We start from the raw sequence: 17,068 nt of genomic DNA on the forward strand, positions 1-17,068 counted from the left end.
TACACATGCTTTTTGTTGTCGAAGTTCGTCAAGCGGCTCCTTGAGGTCGAATTCGTCTTGTGCTTGTTGCATCCATTTGTCGTCTTGTGCTGACTCCAACTTGACGACTTCGAACTTCAGGAGCTGCATTAGTTGAACTGTGGAGGTAGATTTTGATTGCGCTTTGCCTGACATGTTTTTTGGTTGTCTCATTGTTTAATGATTACTTGTTTTTTGGTTCTGTGCTTCAAATTCACAAACATAGCCGGTAGATTGATGGAAATTAGCCGCAAAAAATGCTTGTGGTCTTCCATGGAATTGAAACAAATAAAGAAATGAGATAGACCACCACTCCATTAAAAGACCGCTAAATTTTTTGGATGAGATTTGGACAGTCGTGTTTGTGAGTTACATATGCTCTATAAAGGAAAAACTCTTTTAGAGTTCTTTCAAAACTAATAATAGAAATTAAAAACGCACGACACTAGTACTCAAGAAACAGGGTGTATACGTTTGGCACTAATTAGAGGCACACTTTTGATCTTTAACTAGTAAGTAATCAAAAAAAATTAAATTTCTTTTAGTGAGTTCAGAAGTCATTTTTTGAGTGAGGTAAGCCACGCAATAAACCTAAAAGCAGAACAAATGAAGTCACGCACACAAATTTTTTTTGCAACGCAGTAGAAGTTACTGAAAATGAAAAAAACCAATGGTCGCAAGCATCATCAAAGTTATTTTAATTGGTATTATGTATAATTGTGTTATGAATGGTTATCAATGGTTATCTTATTTTTTTAATGGAATCTCGCTTGAATGTTTTTATTAAAAAGTTTTTTGTACTCTCTGAGTTGTGGGCAGGATTTTGACTAATCACGGTCGCAGAGAATCACCCTGACCTTGGGATGATACGCTTCTATATTCTAAAAAGGTTCGTTGCGGAGAAAAAAATTCTCTTTGCACTTGCGTGTCAGCGTGGCAAAAGTGTAAATCAGAAATTGCTAGTATATGTTTTTAGACGAAAAAGTTTTAAACGAACCCTCAATAATATTTAAACCCTTTTGCTAAAATCATTGTCAGAGTGTTCTAGGTGAACTAGATCTTGTCATAATCTAAGAGATAGCAGGCGTTTTTTACCGACGTCTAAATGTGTTCGACGTTCTCTGCATTGGTTCAAAAGAGAACCCTCAGCCTCCCCTGCTCAGGCCTCAGTCAACCTTATTAGCTAATGTGGCAGCTCCAGCCTCGTGTAGCTTGCGAAGAGTGAAACTCTTGATCGTGAAGTCAAAGGTTTGGCATCGAAAGTTATGAAAAAAGAAATTTGATATGACTTCTACATCGATTATGAGTGTGAAATCAACAAATTTGAATTAAATAACATGGGGAAGTGTTGGGGTGGAAACGGTTAAGCTTCGTTTACGGTGACAATGATTCAGCGCAGCATCTCTTGCAATTATAAAATTTAACGGCTTCGTTCACTCTTTTCCCACTATTTGAAAATGTAAGCATGATCAACTGATGGAAGATCAGGTCTCTACACGATGGTGGCATCAGATCCTGAGAAAGGGAATGAAAGCTGTTGCAACATTAATTGGCACTTATTTTGTTGAAAGTAAAGAGAAGTGGGTAAGTTTTTTTTTCTTGAGTAAGGTTTTTTTATTACAACTTGTGAAGACATTTCTTGATCTGTGAAGTGGTTTGTGAAGCCTAAAGGTGTGATTATAATTGATAACACATCACAACACATAGATAACACATCACATTATAACAATAGTCGAAGCCCCGATTTATGTAAAGACCCCGATCTCGAACGACAGAATTTGAGTTGACTTTTCATAGTTGTCACCGACTTTGGTTGGCACTAAGAATACAGTCGTCGAATTTTGCCCTAATTAAGGTTTAAACAAGTATAAACTAAACATGGTTTTACTCGACCGGGTAAGGGGAGGAATGCAGAGGGGGTGCTACAATAATGCTAACATGACATTGACAGTGTGTCTCCTGTACACTTGGTATCTCTCATCCCTTGAGTCTATAATGTCCCAATAGAATCTGAAGGAAGTAGTATCAACTGAGTAATGAACAACTTCTTCCAGGTCATCCGGGTGAACTGCAACAACCTCGTCCTCTATTCTCTCCAGAGCTGCAAATAAATTATCATTTTCAATGATATTTTGCCAACATTTCTATTGTGACTCGTTCGTGCCTCTTAAGCATTTATTGTTTTAGTTTTTCCTCATAATTATTCTCGTACTTTTCGTGTATCTGATATTTTTGGAATTTCATTCAGTCTACAGAAGAAGTTTCTCATGTTTTAGCTGTTTACTCTATCAAGGCCTACTTTTGGATGTCCACGAGACATTACTTGTAAGTTCATTTATACTAACTCGACCATCTTCAGATATGTTGAAATTATATGTTAAATATTTCGAACAACTGGTTTTCAGATCTTTCCTTCATTTGAGCTCTATTATGCAATATTATATTTAGTTCTGAGAACGCAAACCAATAAAATGGATTGCTAATTCTATCTTCAAAAAAAAGACGTCCAGTATTGAAAACAGTGGTACTGAACTCCAAATGTGGCAGAATAAGTAAATTAAAAGAATTATTCACGTTCTAAAGGAAGTTGATGACATACCAAATAGAGTGATCTAACACCAGAAAGCAACATGCTAATAAAATTACTGAGTCGTTTTTGATATGTTTATTCCTCGGTTACAATTACAATCTTCATAGTGACAATTGAATTGAGGAATTGAAAAAAAGGTTTGTGTTGGTGTTTTCACATCTTTTAAAATCATAATATGTATTTTTTATTTTTCCACAATTCGTGTATATTTGTTATTTTTTTATGCTGATATTGTTTTAACTCATTAGGTTCAACAACGCATTGAACTTTGCATAACATAAATTTGTAAGGTCATCCGCAAAGTGGCACATCAGATCTCCCATATCTCTTCGTTGTGAGACGTTGTACAATTGTGGTTCTTAGAATAACTTCTTTTAAAACTCTGAAGCAATTTTAAAAGCTATAAACTCCTTGAAAAAAATAAGCACAAAAATGCAGAATATTATTCATCTTGAAAAATAGCTTGCTTTTTTTCGCGTTAATGAAATCCAACAGACAATTGCCGGCAATTGTCTGTTGGATTCCATTAGCGCGATAAAAAGCGATATATTTTTCAGATATATAAGTTATTCTAGGAACCACAATTGTACAACGTCTCACAGCAAAGAGATATGGGAGATCTGATGTGCCACTTTTCGGATGACCTTACACATTTATGTTACGCAAAGTTCAATGCGCTGTTGAACCTACTGAGTGAAAACAATATCAGCAAATAAAAAAGAACAAAGTCACCCAAATTGTGGAAAAATAGAAAGATATATTATAAATTTCAAAGATGTGAAAACACCAACATAAATTTTTATTCAATTCTTCAAATCAATTGCCACTAACAAGATTGTAATTGTGAACGAGGAATAAACATATCAAAAACGACGCAGTAATCTTATTAACATGCAGCTTTCTGTGATAGATCATTGCATTTGGTATGACATCAACTTCCTTTAGAACATGAATAGTTCTTTTAATTTTATCTGTCATATTTGGAGTGCAGTGCGGCTGTTTTCAACACTGAACGTCTTTTTTGATGATATAATTAGCAATCCATTTAATGGATTACTCCCATGGGTTTACTCCCACGGAAATAAACTTCCACGGAAATAAACCCCCACTTTACTTTTATAGAGCTGCGCAATTAGCGCGTTTGACCATGCCTTGGGGACCATGGCCATGCCTCAGTGGCCCGTGGGACTTGATATGAAACTATCACAACTGAACAAATTATAACGACCGAAATTCGATTTTGAAATGGTTGTTTATTTCCGTGGGGGGTTATTTTCCGTGAGGCTTTATTTCCTAGACCCGGTTCGGACAGAATATATGAGGCAATAGTCTTCAACAAAAATGTCCAAGTTAGTGGTTTTTCAAAATAGGCAGAAAACTTGACCAATTTTTTGAAATTTTTGAAACGGAACCACAGATCAATGGAAAGAAAGGTTAATTGATAATTATTGGACTAGAATGCCTTCTCATTAATGGTCACAAATTAAGGAAACTAATTGCAGAGAAGCACTTCCATAGTTTAGGCCTCGATCAATGAAGATCATGCTCGGTCAAGAATTTAGTATGAAAGGACTATTCTTGACGCGAACTGGCCATATGTTCGAGTCAAATGACCTGAAGATTTTTACTCAACCCAAAACATTACACTCATTTTCGCTGAAACTAAAATGCAGTTATTATTAATGAAGGTGTTCTAGAAAACAAGTTTTGGGTCAATGGAAGCATTTTTATGGTACAAAATTAGTTCTTCAAGTAATTAAAATGTAAAGTACTGCATTGTAATGATACCTGCGGTCATGAAATATCCGGTAGATTGAGAGTATCTTATTTGAATGAGGTCGTACACTGCTCCAGGAGTAGCATCCTGAGATGCCAGACTACGACTAGCCAGATGGGATGGAAGTGATTGTTGCTGCAACTCTACTCCACTGTCCGTGTCTGTAACAATCTATTCATTTACAATAGAATACTCTTTACCACAATAACCAGTTTTATATACACTCACTACTGCTGTGACCGCCATACCATAAGTCATTGTTTATTTAAAAATCAAACTTTTAAAAAGTCAAAACGACTATAATCTTTCGAGTAAGGAAACTAGACACATTAGTTTGGAACTCCTAAGGAAGCCGATTAGATCTATCAACAGTAAGCTTTGATTTGAGTTGTTCTATTCTTGAATTAACCTAAATATCAAAATTTTTTTGAAAAAAGAACGACTGATTACAAACCAAATAGTTTTGGGACTGTGAGTGTCCACGATTGGAACAAAACCAGCGTTGCTATTGCTGTTCGTCCAACAAGAACACTCATTTGTCTCGAATGTTATAGATTTAGATAAATTGTTAAGTAAAAGATCAAAAGTAAATTCTGCGTTTTTGATCATCATAGAATAAAATTAGCAAAAAGTATTTCCAGACTACTCTCAATGAAAGTGGAATTAGGACTAGCTCCCTTAGTAGTTTAAAAAGAGGTATTCGTTGTTTTTGGGTGTGTACTTGCGGCAAATTTAATCAAAGCGGACTCAAATTAGCTTAATTCGATCAATTTTTGATGAAAAAGGCTGACTTTTGAAACGTATAGCCAAAATTTTAGCCAATAAAATTAAATAAAAATAGTCAAAATTACTTTTTGTCTTTAAAAGTGAAATCAAAAGTAATATTGTTAACATTTGTTATATATTTTTAGCAAAATTGGCAAAGTTTTAGGCGAAAATTCCGGAAAACGTGAATAAAAATATCGCAAATTGGCCTAATATTCACAAAAATTCAAACCGCGATAACTCGCTCTAGAAAACGAAATTCAACAAATCTTTTTGGTTCCATATTCTACGCTAGACGGGCTTTTTAATGATACCACTCACAACTCTCTACGATGAATATATCGATCGGTCAAAATTGACTGAACAAAAAACCCATTTTAGTATATAGTTCCTCCCCCTTGTGATACGTATGGATACCTATTATATATCGAAACTCCTAAGTGTACTAAATTGTTTATCCTCTATATCTATAATTATATCATGCGTTTTATAACTAAAAGTTATGACTTCTATTTATTCACCTATATTAATATTCCCGTAAGTCTACTAAATTATTTCATATTTTGTTCATACTAGTTTATCATAAGTAATCATAATTTCATTTAGTTATCTGAATTCAAGTTACTCTGTAAACGCTCTTCATAATCTTAAGCTAGACTTAACAACGGATTCGCGCCGCGTTTCCAATACTCAGAATTCGTATTACACAAGTTATTGTGTATTCACCTAGCAATTCCAATCGTAATCTCGACACAAGTATTCGCAACGCGAATCCTAAAGTATTCAATACGATTAAGTATAACATGGCGCAGTCAGCGACAAAGGACAGCGGCAAATCCCCACTTGGAATTCAACCCTTTTGGGAAAAGGCAACACTAGAACCTCCAATTCGCTGGGAGTTTTGGAGAATACAATTGAAACTCGCAATTCTCGCCCGAGAAGGAATTGAAGTGGATCTCCTCTTATTGGACCCCCCAGACCATGTCCTCTTACCTCCTGAACCAGCATATGAAGATGCAGTTGACAACCCGACGGCACAATCAGAGCGAGACCGACGTACCCGCAATGAACAAGCAAAAACAGCGTGGAAGAATCAGTGTCAACGAGTTACAGCAGTTGGTATACTTTGCGGTGATAAACCGTGGAAGTTATGTGATCGGAAAGCATCCTCTTTGATGTACTTGAGCTTAGGCATGGAAGGTCGGCGCGTATTCAACTCAAAGAATTCGACCATCAATCTTGAAACAATTTCAACGAAAGATCTGTGGGATATTCTCAATACAACCTTCATTCGGATCCACAATATAACCTTCGATAGATACCTCTTCCTCACCCGAAAACAGCAAAAGGGAGAACCTATTGAGAAATTCTATGGACATCTCAAAGAACTTTCGGAAAACTGTGACCTTGGAGATAAAGGAGACACGATCATCCGGGACGTTTTTATCGCAAACATGCAAAATGAAGACATTCAAAAGGAGCTCCTTAAGGAAACAGTCGACCCGGAAAAAGCATTGGCAATAGCGATCAATATCGAGATGGGTACGCTCAACCAATTAAAAATGAATGCAAGTAAAACCGAGTCACATTCAACTGTTAATCAAGTACAACGGATGCGCATCGCAAATGCTACCCCTTTCTCCAATATGAATACAACAGCACGGAAAAAGCCAACAACCTGTCATTTCTGTGGATCCAATTGGACCTCTGACCACCGGAATAAATGTCCCGCTCGGGGAAAAAGATGCAATAACTGTGGTATTGAGAACCACTTCGCAAAAGTTTGCCGAAAACCTAAAGATCCCAATTCCTACCCAAAACCTAAACCGCGGGTCAATAACGTAGAAAAGGACGATCAAAATGAAGATGTCAATCAGATTTCGACTAATTTTGATCCTGATTTGGAATCAAACTATTCTTCAGATGAAGATAATTGTGTAGCAGCAGTATCTTCAACAGATTCCTCAACTTCAGTGGATGCAATCAATCTTCCCGTAATCCTTGGTAAAACATCAACAAATGTTTTGGTGGATTCGGGCAGCGTATGCACAATAATAAACGAATCCTTGGCAAACTTCATCATTTCACATGATTCAAAATCGAAGTGGATACGCGAAGCGAATCCTAAACAATTGAAAACATTTTCAAACGAACCTATTCATACGGTGGGCATTCTTCAAACTTCAATTCAAAGCAGTAATTGGTACGCAAATCCAATAGAAATTCAAGTAGTGGCAGACGGACATCGTTCTCTATTGGGTAGAGATTTGTTTCCAGCTCTTGGACTCTCAATACATCAATCAAGTAACAATGTAACAATTAATCAGGTAGATCAAGAATATTGCCCAATCAAAAAACAGATTGCTATTGATTATCCCGATCTAATCTCCAGAATTGGTAAGTCCAAAGTACATACAGTTCGTTCAAAATTCCACAAACACTATACTCCATCCCACCAAAAGGGCCGTCGTGTTCCTATAAATTTACTAGACAAAGTATCTGCTGAGCTGAAGAAACTTTCTGAACAAGGACACATCGAAAAATTACAAGAATGTTCGGATAAAAACTTCATTTCCCCCATTGTAATCACGGTCAAAAAGGACAAATCTGTAAAGTTAGCTCTTGATTCAAAAATATTAAATAAAGCGATCCACAAAAACAAGTACCAAATGCCAAATATAGATAGTCTTATCGATTCAATCTCACAACATATTAATAATTCAAACCTAGGAGATCACGTCTACTTTTCAACGATTGATTTAAAATATGCCTATAGTCAATTAAAACTGCATCCGGATACCGCACGTCATTGCAATTTTAATATCATTTGCGGCGATGCAACTGGCACATATCGTTTTAAAACGGGATTTTATGGCCTTACGGATATGCCGGCTGAGTTTCAAAAGGCAATGGATTACACATTGGATGGACTAACTAACACATACTGTTTTCTGGATGACATAATTGTAGTTAGCAAAGGTACCAAGGAATCGCACCTCAAATACGTGTAAAAATGTCTCCAAAAACTCGAATCCGATAACCTCCGAATTAATTTGAGTAAATGTCATTTCGCAAAACATCAAATAAATTGGCTTGGCTTCACATTCTCACAAAGTGGTGTTAAACCTATAGAATCTAAAACAGCGGCAATTGCGGAAATCAAAGCTCCAAAAACATTGAAACAATTACGATCATTCTTAGGTAGTGTTCATCACTTAAGCAAATTTATACCCAATCTTGCCAAAATATGCCATCCCCTTCGGCCATTATTAAAGAAAAACGAAAATTTAATTTGGAATGAAACTCATCAATTACATTTTGAACACATCAAAACTGTTATTGCAAATGCTACGGAAAACACTCATTTTAATCCAACACTGGAAACGCGAATTAAATGCGATGCATCTCGCCGAGGTTTAGGCGCTGCGCTTGAACAATTAGATTGTGAAGGGTGGAAAACAGTAGCTTTTGCGTCTCGTTTTCTTAATAGCAACGAAGAACGCTATAGTGTAAATGAACTCGAATTACTTGGGGTGGTGTGGGCCATTGAATATTTTAAATATTATTTATTTGGGAAGACTTTCACAGTTTTAACAGACCACAGAGCACTTCTTTCAGTTCTAGAATCACACCGTTCTAATAAATCCTACAACAGTAGATTAACACGATGGATTGATCGTTTGTTACCATTTGATTTTAACATCGAACATATTCCTGGTACCAGAATGGGTTTAGTTGATTATATTTCGCGTCAACCAAATCAAAACGCTAAAAGTGTCAATCAATACGATGAGGAATTCATGGTAGCAACAATTTCCCGTATTCGCGACGCAATTACATCTTTATTTAGTCACGCGAATAAAATTCCTTTCCAAAAGCGGCACATAACCAGTAATTATAACCAACAAGTAAACAAGACGCGCGTCCACGGTTGCAAACCTGCTAACATTAGCACGAATAACTCAAATACCTCAATTAATCCACTCATTCCTCGAGCACAAGTAAACAATTACAATTCTGAATTCATTTCCAACTTTAATTGCCTTGCAAATCAATTGATTAAAAACACTACTGCATCCGCATCACGAATCCAGCCAAATAAATTTAATTGTAATTCAGCCGCAAAAACAGAAAATAAAGTGAACCACATAACAATGTCCGCAAAAGAAGTGCCTCAATCTAACCCCCCAACTCCTACTACTGCTCCCAAAGTAACTTTCCGCACCCAATCAACCCCTATAGCGACAACCAGTACAAGCCCTAACATTCACACCCCAATTTCATCATCACCCGAAATACAAGACATTGAATTATCCAAAGAGGAAATTTTTGAAAGTAACTTAAACCAACTATTTACAAAATCCTTCTTAGCCGTCCTAACAAGTAAGGACGCAGTATTTAAAGAAATTAGAGATTGTGTCCTCCAAGACGACGAGAACCGCTGTAAGGAAGTTAGCCCCTATATATATTCGTTCTGGAAGGACCTTCATGTGAGGTCCGGTTGTTTGTGTGTGGATGAGCGCGTCGCCATACCTAATTCGATAAAGGACGCGGTACTGGAATCCATACACATGACCCACCCTGGTAGTTGGGGCATGATTTCATTATCTCAGTATGCATGGTGGCCATATATGCGTAGAGAGATTCTCGCCAAAGCATCAGACTGCGGTCCGTGTACCGATATTGGTAAGAATTTGAAACCTATTATACCAAAATCTAACCAAATATAGATAGTCTTATCGATTCAATCTCACAACATATTAATAATTCAAACCTAGGAGATCACGTCTACTTTTCAACGATTGATTTAAAATATGCCTATAGTCAATTAAAACTGCATCCGGATACCGCACGTCATTGCAATTTTAATATCATTTGCGGCAATGCAACTGGCACATATCGTTTTAAAACGGGATTTTATGGCCTTACGGATATGCCGGCTGAGTTTCAAAAGGCAATGGATTACACATTGGTTGGACTAACTAACACATACTGTTTTCTGGTTGACATAATTGTAGTTAGCAAAGGTACCAAGGAATCGCACCTCAAATACGTGTACAAATGTCTCCAAAAACTCGAATCCGATAACCTCCGAATTAATTTGAGTAAATGTCATTTCGCAAAACATCAAATAAATTGGCTTGGCTTCACATTCTCACAAAGTGGTGTTAAACCTATAGAATCTAAAACAGCGGCAATTGCGGAAATCAAAGCTCCAAAAACATTGAAACAATTACGATCATTCTTAGGTAGTGTTCATCACTTAAGCAAATTTATACCCAATCTTGCCAAAATATGCCATCCCCTTCGGCCATTATTAAAGAAAAACGAAAATTTAATTTGGAATGAAACTCATCAATTACATTTTGAACACATCAAAACTGTTATTGCAAATGCTACGGAAAACACTCATTTTAATCCAACACTGGAAACGCGAATTAAATGCGATGCATCTCGCCAAGGTTTAGGCGCTGCGCTTGAACAATTAGATTGTGAAGGGTGGAAAACAGTAGCTTTTGCGTCTCGTTTTCTTAATAGCAACGAAGAACGCTATAGTGTAAATGAACTCGAATTACTTGGGGTGGTGTGGGCCATTGAATATTTTAAATATCATTTATTTGGGAAGACTTTCACAGTTTTAACAGACCACAGAGCACTTCTTTCAGTTCTAAAATCACACCGTTCTAATAAATCCTACAACAGTAGATTAACACGATGGATTGATCGTTTGTTACCATTTGATTTTAACATCGAACATATTCCTGGTACCAGAATGGGTTTAGTTGATTATATTTCGCGTCAACCAAATCAAAACGCTAAAAGTGTCAATCAATACGATGAGGAATTCATGGTAGCAACAATTTCCCGTATTCGCGACGCAATTACATCTTTATTTAGTCACGCGAATAAAATTCCTTTCCAAAAGCGGCACATAACCAGTAATTATAACCAACAAGTAAACAAGACGCGCGTCCACGGTTGCAAACCTGCTAACATTAGCACGAATAACTCAAATACCTCAATTAATCCACTCATTCCTCGAGCACAAGTAAACAATTACAATTCTGAATTCATTTCCAACTTTAATTGCCTTGCAAATCAATTGATTAAAAACACTACTGCATCCGCATCACGAATCCAGCCAAATAAATTTAATTGTAATTCAGCCGCAAAAACAGAAAATAAAGTGAACCACATAACAATGTCCGCAAAAGAAGTGCCTCAATCTAACCCCCCAACTCCTACTACTGCTCCCAAAGTAACTTTCCGCACCCAATCAACCCCTATAGCGACAACCAGTACAAGCCCTAACATTAACACCCCAATTTCATCATCACCCGAAATACAAGACATTGAATTATCCAAAGAGGAAATTTTTGAAAGTAACTTAAACCAACTATTTACAAAACCCTTCTTAGCCGTCCTAACAAGTAAGGACGCAGTATTAAAAAAAATTAGAGATTGTGTCCTCCAAGACGACGAGAACCGCTGTAAGGAAGTTAGCCCCTATATATTTTCGTTCTGGAAGGACCTTCATGTGAGGTCCGGTTGTTTGTGTGTGGATGAGCGCGTCGCCATACCTAATTCGATAAAGGACGCGGTACTGGAATCCATACACATGACCCACCCTGGTAGTTGGGGCATGATTTCATTATCTCAGTATGCATGGTGGCCATATATGCGTAGAGAGATTCTCGCCAAAGCATCAGACTGCGGTCCGTGTACCGATAATGGTAAGAATTTGAAACCTCTTATACCAAAATCTAAATGGTATCCTCACAAGGCTTGTCAAGAACCAAATGAAGAAATTCAAATTGACTTTGGGGGCCCGATAACAAATGATAAAGATAAAGATATTTACTTTCTGACATGTATAGATAGTTATTCAAAGTATCCAACAGCTCGAATTTTTGAACATGCAAATGGGACAAATGTGGTAAAATTTCTCCGCGATTATGCTTATACTCATGGAATCCCGCGAACAATCCGCCTAGATCAAGCTACTTGTTTAGTAGGTAAACAAGTTACAAACTATTGTAATGAAAATAACCTTAACATTCTTGATGCGCCAGTCGGAGACCATAGAGCAATTGGATTAGTGGAGCGAATGGTACAGACAATTAAACGGCGGTTATCCTGTATGAAAACTGAAAATAAAGATTCATTTTCTACATCTAAAGCAATTAAACAGATAGTTTTTGACTTACGAATAACAAGACAGAAAACAACACAGATAACTCCATTCGAAGCTCATTTTGGTCGTCTGGTGAATACTCCGTTGCGTAATATTAGCACATGTCCATCAAGTTTAAATTTAACATATGAAAAAATTATTAATCACTATTTAGATGCTGATACAGTTTCTGTAGCCAAATACCTCGATGATGCTGGATGGGTCAACCCGGAGAGAAGCGATCTGGAAATTGAGACGGCTATGAATAAAGAACAACAAGACGCAGGCCTCCGGTACCGCGACTCAGACGACAAGGAATCGCGGTTCATAATCCACCCCAAACTTACGAACCCCATTCCGAGAACAGAAAAATCATTAAGTGTGAAGCTGGCCAGAAAGATACCAAACAAAAAGAGGGCGAAACGACAACTTGCTGGGCTTTATGAAGTTTTAAAACCCGGTTCATTCGTCACTAAATCCTCCCCCACGACAACCATAATTAATGAACCGGGGCGAACGCCAGTCAAAGTCAGAGACAGTGATCTGGCAAAGTTTGGCACCAAGGCTGAAAGAATTACAAATCTCTGGACGTACGCACAAAGGCGTCCTGCGCCTTATGAACAGACAACTGAGATAAAGATTGCCAAGCACAGCAACGACATCAAAAAACAAAAGCGAGGGGAAATCAAAATTCGACATCGGCATCGAGACACCACCTCGGTTGTTTCCTCAGTCAATTCAAACGTGTCTCGAGCCCTCACTGTACGCAAACCTACAAAACCACAGCCCAAACGTCGTCGAAATGCAGCTCCAATCAACGACAATGATAACGCAACAGTTCAGGAACAACAATTAATATCAATAGTACCCGCTCCGCAAACGTCTTCCTCTCAAAACCAACAGTCTCAAGACACACATCCCGAACCACAAAAACAACAAAGAACCCGAAAACGAAATCGACCCCAATTCTACGGTTTCACGGACGCTGATATTTCGCCTACAAGTTCCTTGACTTCTACCAGTTCCGGTAAACAGAAAAAACGTAAATCGAAAAAAGAGAAGCAAGAGGCAGCAACCGCAAATACAGTAGTAGCCATGATTCAAAATGCGGAACATTCAAGAATCCCATCTCCCCCAAGACCGGAAATTCAAATCGGCCAAGTTTCGCCACCAGATTCTAGAGTTCGATACCATGAATATGTACAAGAGAGAGAACTATCTGTTTGGGATGCAGAAAATGAGATTTAAGTTAAAAACTCAACAAAACTGTCAAAAACTCAATTCACTTAATTAAACTTGTTTCCACTTTTAATCTAAAATTAATGTTAACTTTGCTTTATTTTACAACATTTGCTTTCCTATTGTCAGTTTTACATTTATTCAAGTATTTGCCCTGTGAATCCATTCATTACTGTATGTGCGCTAAATTTATTTCATTTCATGTACTCAGTTTCCATGTTCAGAATTTTGAAGCGTATTCGCTTTGCAATTCCAAAATTTTTAAAACATTGAGAATGCTATGTGCTGTAATTATCCGTCAAGTGATGATAATTTATATGCATTAACTCACACAGCTTATGTGCAATTGAATGTTCTTAGAGGTATAAGCCTCGCATATGCTAAAATTTTCATTGTTAATTATTCTTAAATTTCACATTCGTAGTACTTCTACAACTTTGAGTTAGTTTTGTTCATCCAACTCGGTTACATGTTTTGTGTTAATCTAAAAAATTGTAAATACATTAAATTTTTTTTTTGTCACGAGGGAAATGTGATACGTATGGATACCTATTATATATCGAAACTCCTATGTGTACTAAATTATTTATCCTCCATATCTATAATTATATCATGCGTTTTATAACTAAAAGTTATGACTTCTATTTATTCACCTATATTAATATTCCCGTAAGTCTACTAAATTATTTCATATTTTGTTCATACTAGTTTATCATAAGTAATCATAATTTCATTTAGTTATCTGAATTCAAGTTACTCTGTAAACGCTCTTCATAATCTTAAGCTAGACTTAACAACGGATTCGCGCCGCGTTTCCAATACTCAGAATTCGTATTACACAAGTTATTGTGTATTCGCCTAGCAATTCCAATCGTAATCTCGACACAAGTATTCGCAACGCGAATCCTAAAGTATTCAATACGATTAAGTATAACAAATTCCAATCGTAATCTCGACACAAGTATTCGCAACGCGAATCCTAAAGTATTCAATACGATTAAGTATAACACCCCTCAAGAGAGGTCGGAGCAATTATTGATTGTTTTTGCATTTCAACAGGGGAACCAAGAAACATCTAAAAACTGACCCTGTTTTGGTCACTTTTGTCGTTTTGCTCAGTTATCTTATATCTAAGAGCACATTGTGTTGCATGAAAGATTAAAATATATTCGAAGACTTATATATACATACAGGTATACATAATCCGCTTTTTGTGGCTACAATTATTTTTTTGTACTCGGCCTGATCGAAAATCGTGGACAATCTTTTGCAGGGGAAGAGAGCGATCAGCAATATCTTCTACAGTCTCAGTTTTAAAACAGCCGTACCAGAAAATATTTTGAAGGTAGCATTTCCTGGAATTTAATGTGAAAAATTGTAGTTCTAAAAGCAAGTTTGAATCCCTGTCAACAAACACTTTTCTCAAAGCTTACCATATTGTGACATGATTTGTCTATAATTGCATTCAATATGGTGCGTCTGTCGATAATTACAATAGCTCTGGGACTGGCCTAATAATAGGAATGGCAACGATCAATTTAGAATAGCGAATTAATTGTAAATTACAATGATGAAGAACCAGTTCAGTTTCTATTTGCTGCAAAATCTGCTCAAGAATGTCTCATCTGTTGGAGAGTGACTCAATAGGAAAATATGTTACCTTGGAATAGAATTGTGAATGTGGACGCACCCACCACTTCAATATCAGTATGTACTGTTCCAGGGGTACCAGGGTCAGATGTGAAGGAGTGAGACAGGACTGTGACTTGTGACATGAGGAAAAAGGGGGAGAACTCACTCGACACTCCGTCCAGACTTCGAGTCCCGTATTTGTTCACAGTTCTCATCAACACAGTATAGCCTAAAAGACAGAAGCAGTTACTCAAAACTAGTCCAGGACTCAATAAGATAAACATATTAGATGACCTTAAGATCGGCCGAATAATTGAACTGAGGACATTGGAGAAGATAAAAATGTGCTTAATTGTGATCTCTGCAGTTCCTGTTGCATAAGGATTGCTTGCTTTGGGCTGTCAACTACAATTGCGCGTGGTTCAATACACTGGAAGTGTCGGTACTCTTCCAAGAAAAGTATCGCCAATTTATTTCAACAAATGGTGTCCAATTGGAATAAAATTAGTGTAGATCTTGACTTACTGAAATTTCAAAGCAATAACGAACGACGTGAAACCTTTGCAAAAGTTTTCAAGAGAAAAAAACTTTAGAGTTAACAAAGCCTCAATTCTGGGTTCAACCATCAGTGCAACCATCTTACGTGTATTCAAATAGATCGGAGAATAGTAAAATTTGAATTAGGCAGCCTTAATCCTCTCTCAATTCGAAATCAGAGACGAGACAGTATATCTTCTCAAGATTCCGTACTCCTGAGAAAAGACGCCATTCTTCAACTGTAAAAGCACCGGTTGTTACTGGTACCGCCTCTGCGTCTACCATGAAAGTAATTATGTCAACCGATCGTGAAGAGAGAAGACATTATTTCTTTAGCCGTGCTGCCACTGACGTCGATATAAAAGTTTTGAAGAAGTTCTGCGAAGAGAACAACCTAACTGTTCCTGGATGCCCTAATCTACCCTCAAATGGAAAGATACGAAATCCTTACACATTGTTGTTGCCCCAGCTCAAAGTTCAATTGCAGAAAGCCCGGAGACATGGCCTGAGGATATAGTTTTACGCCGTTACTTCTTGAATGAAGAAGCGACAACATGGCTGAAATCAATGAATTGACAATAAGTCATAAATACCCACTTTGTACATCATGGAATGCTAGTTCAATATGTAACAAAACAACCTTTATTTTTTTCTTACTTGGCTGCAAACGAGTTATTTTTTGTGGCAATAACTCAATCATGGTCCTCTGTTGAATTCTTTCTTTCCGATGATTTGAATAAACCACTGAACTACAGTTTTTTGAACTTGAATCGTAAATGTCTAGGTGGTGAAATTGGCTTTTTTATCTTAACTCAGTGAAAATGGTACTGACTGAGAAATCAATTGTAGAAGTTTCGGAGTTTTGTGTTACGATGATTACTTTGGAGAAAACAGGCATTTGCGTTGTTATAGTATATCGCTCCTCTAATGCATCATTTCCGATTTTTCTTCATGAGTACGTTCTTTACGATTCATTACCTGCTACAATTTCAGCAGTGCCTTATTAACGGTGATAGTAACGTTCCTGTGAACAAGACTAACAACAAATCTGTTGCACTGTCGAAATGGGATAATTGGGTCTTCATGAGAGTAGTTCTGGTCCCACCTAGTAATTGAAATTGACTTGGTATTTTCGAATCATATTGCTGGCACTATTGCGGAAGTAGATAAATCGCTTAACTCTGATAGTTGTTGTAATCTTCTTTTAAAATAGTTCATTGAGATTACATATTTCAGTCAAACTGCCCTAAAAATCCAGTCCCCAAAATGTTGGATACTTTTCCAAACTCTTCCATCTGCAGATGCGAAGAGCTTGTCGACTGTAGAAACAAATTTT

General features: G+C 37.0%; 1 protein-coding gene across 1 annotated transcript in view; it reads right to left on the reverse strand.

Moving 5' to 3' along the window:
- The window catches only part of LOC142351743 (uncharacterized), a 52,960-nt gene that overhangs the window by 24,912 nt on the left and 10,980 nt on the right, over positions 1–17,068 (reverse strand). The window contains exons 4-6 of the mRNA XM_075403889.1: positions 15,224–15,424; positions 4,397–4,546; positions 1,957–2,119 (exon numbers count right to left, since the gene is read on the reverse strand). Coding sequence (XP_075260004.1) covers positions 1,957–2,119; positions 4,397–4,546; positions 15,224–15,424 — 514 coding nt within the window. The remainder of the gene's footprint in view (positions 1–1,956; positions 2,120–4,396; positions 4,547–15,223; positions 15,425–17,068) is intronic.

The sequence above is a fragment of the Convolutriloba macropyga genome, chromosome 13, assembly GCF_964194025.1.
Source record: "Convolutriloba macropyga chromosome 13, txConMacr16.3, whole genome shotgun sequence".
Taxonomy (NCBI): Eukaryota; Metazoa; Xenacoelomorpha; order Acoela; family Convolutidae; genus Convolutriloba; species Convolutriloba macropyga.